Genomic DNA, 8,731 nt, shown 5'->3' with positions numbered 1-8,731 from the left:
GCCTTCAAACGAACACGACGTAAATCCCCGAAACGAGAAAAAAAAAACAGCGCATAAAGGGACGCACTAAATAAAAATTCGGATTTAGCGTATACGTAATCAAAGCTGGCCCTTTTCCTCTCCCGATTGCATCAATGTCATGTGTTGCGTTCCCCACGTGTTTACCGACGCACACAAAAAAGGAGGAGAAAAAGAAGAAAACGCAGCCCCCCAGCCACCCTCCACCCCTTTTCCTTGTTTTTGACCTCCCATCGGTGCGTGCAAAATAGCTCGGGTCAGAGCAGAGTGGGCCTACTCGGAGAGCATGCGTGCAACTTGAAGGTCAGCGCGGTTCTGCGTGACACTTTCCCCACTGTGGGCTACATAACTGAGGCATCTCGCTTTCCTTCACAGAGAGGTTTTTTTTTTTGTTGTTGTTGCATTTGTTCATTCCCCCCCCCCCCCCCCCCCCCACCCCTCCCGCTCTAAAGCAGTCCCAGATGCGCCACTTCGAGCGTGTGCGAGCAAGGGCGCGTCAGTGTGCATTGCGTGGAAGTTCGAGGAGTGCCGTTTAGAAGGGGCAGGACGAGAACAGCCGTTTGGATTCGGCCTCTTTTTATAACATCACTTTTTTTCTTCTTCTTCTTCTTTTTTTTTTTTTTTAAGTATGAACGCAGATACGTGCGTCTCATACTGCGACATGACCGCGATGGATGCTTATTACAGCCCGGCTGCCTCGCAAGGGAGGGAGCACCAGGCGAACCCGTTCAGGACTTTCGGCAGCACCGAAGCCAAATACAGCCCCACGTTCGCGGCGAGTAAAGGGCAAGCGTACGGGGAGAAGTCCCGGAGTCCTTTCCAGAGCGAGTGCCAGTCGCTGGACGGCGCGGAGGTCGAGGGCCCCTTCCACAAGTACCAGCTCTTCATGCACAGGCCCACCTGCAAGACTCCCCCCGAGGGGGGGAAACTGCACACGGACGGCGGCCACAACGGCATCCTACCCTGCTACGGTGAGTGGGGCAGACGCGCAAAAAAAAAAAAAACTCCAGTGGGCATTCGCGGGCATTATGTGCTGTGCATGAAACACTTAAAAAAAATAATAATTAAAAAAATCACAGAGGCAAACGTTTAAAAGAGTTATCAAAGACAGTGTGTCGAGACTCCAGGTGCTGCATATATTGCAATCAGATTTTTTTTTTGTTACCATTCACCTTGACCTTTAAAGACCACTCCAAGGTCACAGTCACTCTGGCTACAAAAGGTGTCATTTCCGCACAAAATTAATTGGCAGTACAAGGGTGTTAAAAAAAAAAAAAGTACAGGACAATATGTCAACATTTATAGATAAAAAATAAAATAAAAAGTCTAGTAGGGTATATTGAATACACTGACAGGCCTTACAGTGACAATTAGTTTGTAGCAGTGCCAAAAATGCAGTACAAACGTGATGACAAATGAATGAATAAAAAAATTTATAATTAAAAAATGAACCGAACAAAAAAAAAAGCCTGTGAATTACCAACCAGGGTGTGTATTTACACTACCTTATTATTGAACAACCTGTTATACCGATCAAATCATGTGATCGGGCATCGCTCCATCACTTGATTTTCAGCTTATCAGCTAAAAAAACCCCCAAAAAAACAGATTTTTTAAATGTTCTTAATTGTAAAGTCAAGAATAAACTGCTGACTTATAAAAATGTGTCATGTCTGAATGAATGCCTTTATATATCTATTCAAAGCAAATTAAATTAAGACAAATTAGATGCGCTCTTTTGCATTGCAAGTTGAAAACAAACTGACTCAGGCTTGAGTGCAAAGAAATGCGATCCAGACAATCTTTAGTTATGTGACCTCTTCAGAATGATTTTCTTCTTTATCATTATTCATATTATTTTTTACATCGTTTTGGTGCACTTGTGTATACAGCTCATAGCTCATAGGCTAAATCACGTTACAGGGCAGGAAACCTGTTATCATGGTTCAAAAGTCTGTTTCTGTTTTGATCAAATGCTTATATTTACATGCTTACATGATGACCTTTTTTTTTTTTACGCAATTTGCAGGAATCATTGGGAAATACACGCAGCACACTTTTGCAGTTAGCTATAAAAAAATCAAAGTGAAGTCTGCCAATGCCACACTTGGCAAAATGGCAAAGTGCAAAGTCATCTCGTTTTTCGCGGCGAGTGCGTCCCCGAGCTCGTGCTGTACTTTAAGTGAGCCGATTTGGCAAGTGCAACGACAGAACCGTTTGAACGCAATCATTAAATGCAGCATGCATCCAAAAGAGAAGAGGCTCTTGCAGTGTTCTAACTGAAAATGTTGCAGCCAGATGAAGGCGAACTGTGGCTGTGGGGAGGACACTTTTGGGGTCTCGTCAAAGCCTCAGGCGTCAACAGGCTTGTGCTCTTATGTGTGGTCCAACACGAGAGATATATTGCCCAATGTTGATATTTGATCTCCTTCACCATGACAAAAAAAAAAAAAAATTCTGATATACAGACGGAGTTGTGTGTGCCAACATCGAGTGACTCCAAAGTTGTCTACATGGCAACCAGGCTGTTTGTGCGCTATTCAGTTTTTTTTTTTACGGCCATTCTGGAACTATTACTGTGGAGATTGAAATTTGGGACTGGGAATATTTATTTTAATGAGTGTCTTGTGAAACATACAGTACAGTATATGCTGTCCCTTTTATGCTTTTTTCTTTTGTTAATCGCTTTATGACTGACTGTGTTGATGTAAATCTATTATTGTTTTTTTCTTTATTATTAGAATCATTTTGGGTGATGGGTGAATTTTTTGGGGCTCGAGAACCTGTGCCAGCTTGTCATAGCGTGTTAGTAGATCCAGAAGTACTTGTATTTAGGCAGCAAGTTAAAAAAATAATAATAATTAAGATGTAATGTGTAGATTTTCACTGAAATAAATGATAAATAACACAATGTTTTTCAAGCCAAGCTAGAAGCATGATCACAATCCAACAGAGCGCGCTTGTCACTTGGGCTTGTTGTAAATAAATATAGTATGTCATGCTTTTCACAGTCACAATTGCCCTCTGAGGGAAACCAAAAGCGCCCACGACAAACAGGAGCGTGACACCAATAGTGCAGAAACTACCCTTCAAAATAAAACTAATTATCATAATAATAATGATGATGCATGGTCATTTTCATATAACCGGATCAAAAACGGTAAAAACATGCCCCACTAAATTTCCTTAATTTCACTGTCTAAAAACAAACAAAAAATATTTTGACAGAAATATTTTTCCTAATGCAACATGTTTTCCGGAGATGTTCATTCCCACTTTGCTTAATATGCCTTTTCCATGAAAATGAATGCAAATGCCTCTCAGTGTCCTCAGAGTTTACACTCAAACCGTCGTTACCACTCGTGCCACCGGTGAGAGCCCCACACACACCAATACACACGACACACCAGAAGGAACTGGGAGGTTGCTAGCTGAAGTGTCAGGGTGAGGCAGCCATTTTGCATTCAAACAATAACATCTCTTTATTTGTCTTTATTTTATATATATTCATTTAATTTGATTATTATTTAATTATTTTATCTTTATTTGCAAATATCTCTGTTATCGCTGAGATATGTATGATTATTATTTTTTTTTAAGCGTCAGAACTATTGCATGTCTTTAACGTTACTACGATTGCACTAAGACAAGAGTGTATTGGGTTCATTTATTCTACACATGTAAACTGTGCCACTTACATGAGATTTAAGAAGCTGGCGGGCCACCATCGTCTGCTCTGTCAATAATGATTATGGTTACTAGGAATGGCCAGAATTTTTCAAATCATAAATAACTCTTTGTAAAAATGGGGCTTTAAAGCATGGCTGTTTCAGTTTATGATAGACATAAAACCAAGTTGGCGTGACAAAAACGGCTTTAAATTAGATTTTTTTTTGTGTGTGCAAAAATCTTCACGTTATTGATAAAATTATTTGAAAATTAAATTAAAGGAACACTTTGTTCCCTTAATTTTTCTGTGAGCAGTGTACATTCGGTAACATCATGGTTGGCGCCGCATATTGTTGTGACACAGGGGTGTGTGTGTACGTGAACCGAAGAGCGTCCCACAGGGGCAGAGCATCTACCTGCTCACACCCCTGTGAATGAACTAAAACCCCACGGAGCTGATGGAGTGCAGAGGAATGCGAGTCAGCACCGCAGAAGGGGTCCGCATTAATCGGAGGCAGATGTGCATCATTGGCTGCTATATGGTTATTATTCATGCACTCGCCAAACATCAGATCTCCAAAGCAACCGAGAGTCCCCGCAATGACAAAGTGGGACTGGTTTACATAACCCTGTCTCCACAATACCTTGTAAAAATAAGCAAAATGTCACAAACGGACAGGGGGAAAAGATCTGAGAATCGCTGGAGAGAATTTCATACATGCGCACACCCCCAACAGGCTAATTTAGCAAGCATGCCTGCACAAATATTTAAATTGAAAAAAAAAAAGTCTTTATTTAACAGTATGTTTATTAGGGGTGTGGAAAAAAAATCATTTTGCCGATATATATCGCGATATTACCGTGCACAATTCTCGTATCGATTCAATATGCGGCCAAATCGATTTTTAAACATCAATTTTTGATGGACATATTCAACAAAACATCTTACTTGAGGTTAGCTTTTAAGCCAAGAGTGCCATCTCGAGGAGTCCAAAAATATCACAGGTGCTTCATGAAACTTCATTTGTCAAGTCTGTCCGTTTGTTTGTCTGGTTAGCTGTTTAGCTAGCTAGCTAGCTAGCTAGCACCCCTCCACCAAAAGTGCCATCTAGAGGAGTCAAAAAATATCACAGTATAAATATATTTTTTAGAGGGTGGGCGCAATATTCAGAGGAAAAAACTTGCAATTTTGCGACTTTATAAAGTAGCAGATTTGCGAGCAAAAAACTCAGAAACTTACAAGAAATACACGTAGCGTAGCTATAGTTTAATGTGAGGATTCGTTGATGGCCAATGGGACGCTGTTTATAAAATGAAAAGGCAAAAACTTTACTCGTCATTCACCGCAGCTAGAGCGACAACACTTCCTGATCCACTATCAGCTGACTAACATTAACCAATCAGAAGCTAGCATACTTTAGGTAAATGCAAGTGAATGATAGAGAGCGGCAGATTCGACATCATCAACTTAGCTACTTGTACAAAAAACAAAATATATGAATGTGTAAATAATAACTCTGGAAACATAAATGTACAAGTAAATATTCATTTGAACAAATTAACTGAAATGCTTGATCCTCAGGGTGTGGACCTTCGCAAAGCGAGGAGTCTTGGTTAAAGCCATTATTATCTTAAAGTCGTTACACCCGAGTAGTATGCTACGTGTATTTCTCATAACTTTCAGAGTTTTTTTTCTCGCAAATCTGCCACTTTATAAACTTGCAATTTTACGATTTTTTTTTTGACTTTATAAAGTCGCAAATTTGCGATTTTTTTTCTCGGAATACGTTTTGCCACGCTACCTCATAGCCCAGACATACAGAATGAAGAAAATGGCAGATTGCTGTCATTACAATATACTAAACAGCCAGTACTTGTCAGCAATCCCTCCACCTCGTTCATTGCTGCTGTTGGCCTCTTCGCTCGCTCCCTGATTAGTTTTCTTTGCATCAAAGAGGTTTGGAGGAATGTCCAGTTCTTGCTAATGTCCCTGTTGCGGCATATTTTCTCGTTCCATGGTCTATTTAATGCCTTGGAAATCCTTTTGTACCCTAGTCCTTCCTGACTGATCCTGCTGATGCTGTGAAAGCTTGTGCTGTAAAATGTGTCTGATAAAATATCAGGAAAAGTGGATTAGAACAGCTGAATTATTTGGGGTTAATCAGAGCTACTTTAAAGGTGTGTGTAAAGTAGGGGTGGGAATCTTTGAATGTTTCACGGTTCGATTTGATTCCGATTTTTGGGCCTGCGATTCGATTCAGAATCGATTTTCGATTAACAATGATTTTTGCTTCAAAATGATTTGATTGACAATGATTTTTGCTTCAATCTATAGATGTGTAAGGAATTGTAATGATCTACTCCAGTCTGACTCGCTAATGCTAATTAGCGCGCTACTCGCGGCACTTTTATCACTCAAAAGAACGGCTCCACACTGCAAAAAAACTTTTATTGGAATAACTTGATCGTGACTTTTTCCTTCTACTCTCTAATGTGGCTACAACTTAACAGTGTATCGACCGCGTGGAACCACACTGCCCCTAAGTGGCCAAATCGGGTGCAACATGAACAGCGCTCCAAATAAAGGCACACACAAACAAAGGCAAGTCAGTATAAAATAATTTAAATCAAATCGATTTTGGGACATTTAAAATCGATTCTGAATCGTACTAAATGAGAATCGCCATTCTTATGAGAATCGATTTTTTGGCACACCCCTAGCGTAAAGACGTGCTGACGACTTCCATTTGACATTAGTTTGAATATTAATTCTAGATACCAACACATTGTCAGTTATAAGCTTCAGGGGTTTTGTCCATTAAGTTATACAGGTCACATAAATGTTTAAAAATCAAATTTTAAAATTTGTTATCTCTGTCTTATTGTTTGCCCCCCAAAAAACAACAACTGACATTTGGACAGGGGTGTGTAGACTTTTTAGTACATCCATTGTATGTTACGGATTTTTCAGCTTTTGTAGATTTTGTAAAACTGAAGTTCTAAATATATGGAAATGTTTTTGGGTCAATGGAGCCCAAAATACGTGGACGAATGCATCCGGCATAACAAATGCGCACACTGTGTACAAACCGTGTGAATAGAACACAGACACTGATTGCACCAATTCTCTCTTGCCTTTTCCCGAGTAATATCGCGTTCACGTAATACAGTTCAAATCGCCGTTCTGACCTCAGTGTGAAATCAGAGCATCCTGTGATATGTAAAACATGCTTCTCAACGCATGAGAGCAAAACAAGACCACAAGAAGGTTCTGGCAGCGCTTCAAAAGCATCCTGTCAAAATATAGAACTCGGAAATTGGAGGGAAATGATGTCAGAGGGTACGCATGGATATTTGCTGTGATGACTACCACATTTTGACCATGTTAGAGGCTGAACGGTGACCTGTGATCATGTCCTGAAATGTTTTGTAACTACACAAAGTTGAGGGGGAAAAAGCCTAAAAGCTGAAGTCATACCCCCCAACCCCCCCCCAACAAATTTCTTGACTATATGTTCTATGCAGCGCCACTAGTTTAAATATGGTATTCTGGTTAATATTGCGTTCGTGGAATACGAGTTAAGCAGCAAAATCCAGCCGTTTTTAGCAATATCATAAGGCATTTTGCCACTTGCTGTCGAGTCAAAATGACATCACAGTTGTTCAGGTCTCATGTAACGACCAATCACAGCTCGGCTGCAGAAAACAGGTTGAGATGTCATCTTCTGTCGACAGCAAGTGGCAAAATGGCCGCCTCCTGAGATGGATAAAAACGGATGGTTATTGATTGGCGTGGACATAACTGGAGTGCGCGAGACATAGCGTGGCTGGACGTGACTGGTCGCCGTGACTGGACGGGACGACGTGACTTACAGTGACAGGACGTGACGTGATTGGTCGGCGTGACTGGACTGGCCGCCGTACCAGGACAGGACTTGACTTGCCTTGCCTTGCCTTGACTAGCTGTAGAGTGGCTGTGGTTATGACTTGTAACATCAACAATGCACCCAAAACACAAACAAAAACTCAACCCCAGCAAAACTGAAACGTGACACCCTGAGATGGATAAAAACGGATGGATATTGATTGGCGTGGACATAACTGGACTGCGCGAGACATAGCGTGGCTGGACGGGACAGGTTGTCGTGACTGGACAGGACGTGACTAGACTGGTCGCCGTGACTGGACGGGACGACGGGACTTACAGTGACAGGACGTGACGTGATTGGTCGCCGTGACTGGACTGGCCGTCGTACCAGGACAGGACTTGACTTGCCTTGACTAGCTGTGGTTATGACTTGTAACATCAACAAATGCACCCAAAACGCAAACAAAAACTCAACCCCCGCAAAACTGAAACGTGACACCCTGAGATGGATAAAAACGGCTGCATTTTGCTTCGTAACTCATATTACACAAATGTAATATGAATCAGAATGCCCGGTTTAGACTAGTAAGGTCACATTATAACATATTATTGTGAAGAAATGTTTGAGGTTGACTTCCATTTGAACTTTTTCAGGGCATGCTTGTCTGTCTTGGAGAGTCGAAGCAACGGCAACAACCCGCTTGCTATGAAATATCACATTGTTTCTGCTCTGCTGAAGTTCACGCAGCTTTGGCATTTAAATACCGTTTCCTTAAATATATTTTCCTCTATTCACAGGTTATGAACCACATGGTAAAAAAAATGACCTGGAAAATTCCAAAAATGACCACAGGGAGCTTTGACAAGCCAAATTTGTCATAAAAATAATGGCCGAACAATCTGAACAAAGCAAAAATAAAATCCTGCTTTGATTCATAACTATTATTTGTCTATTTTTCATCTGGGGACTTTTTTTCTTGTCTGATAGATTTATACAAAACCAGTCCTGCAAATGTTCGCTCGCGGCTGTCTGTAGGCTAACCTTAAAAATGGACTTCTGCAGTTCGTGTCTTGAAATTCACACTGCAGCGAAAGAAGGTTTATAAATACACGTCTTGCACTGCACATGGCGTAGCATACTTTACTATTCATCACCACCCAACAATAATCCCGAAC

General features: G+C 41.0%; 1 protein-coding gene across 1 annotated transcript in view; it reads left to right on the top strand.

Moving 5' to 3' along the window:
• Positions 1 to 536: 536 nt before the first annotated feature.
• LOC147175113 (homeobox protein aristaless-like 4) overlaps positions 537 to 8,731 on the top strand; it is a 28,202-nt gene continuing 20,007 nt past the window's right edge. The window contains exon 1 of the mRNA XM_086072540.1: positions 537 to 989. Coding sequence (XP_085928666.1) covers positions 647 to 989 — 343 coding nt within the window. The 5' untranslated portion in view covers positions 537 to 646. The remainder of the gene's footprint in view (positions 990 to 8,731) is intronic.

This window comes from Leptonotus elevatus, chromosome 4 (assembly GCF_054856555.1).
Source record: "Leptonotus elevatus isolate MCC_2025b chromosome 4, RoL_Lele_1.0, whole genome shotgun sequence".
Taxonomy (NCBI): domain Eukaryota; kingdom Metazoa; phylum Chordata; class Actinopteri; order Syngnathiformes; family Syngnathidae; genus Leptonotus; species Leptonotus elevatus.
The sequence above is the reverse complement of the archived record's forward strand: the minus strand, read 5'-3'. Positions and strand labels throughout refer to the sequence as shown.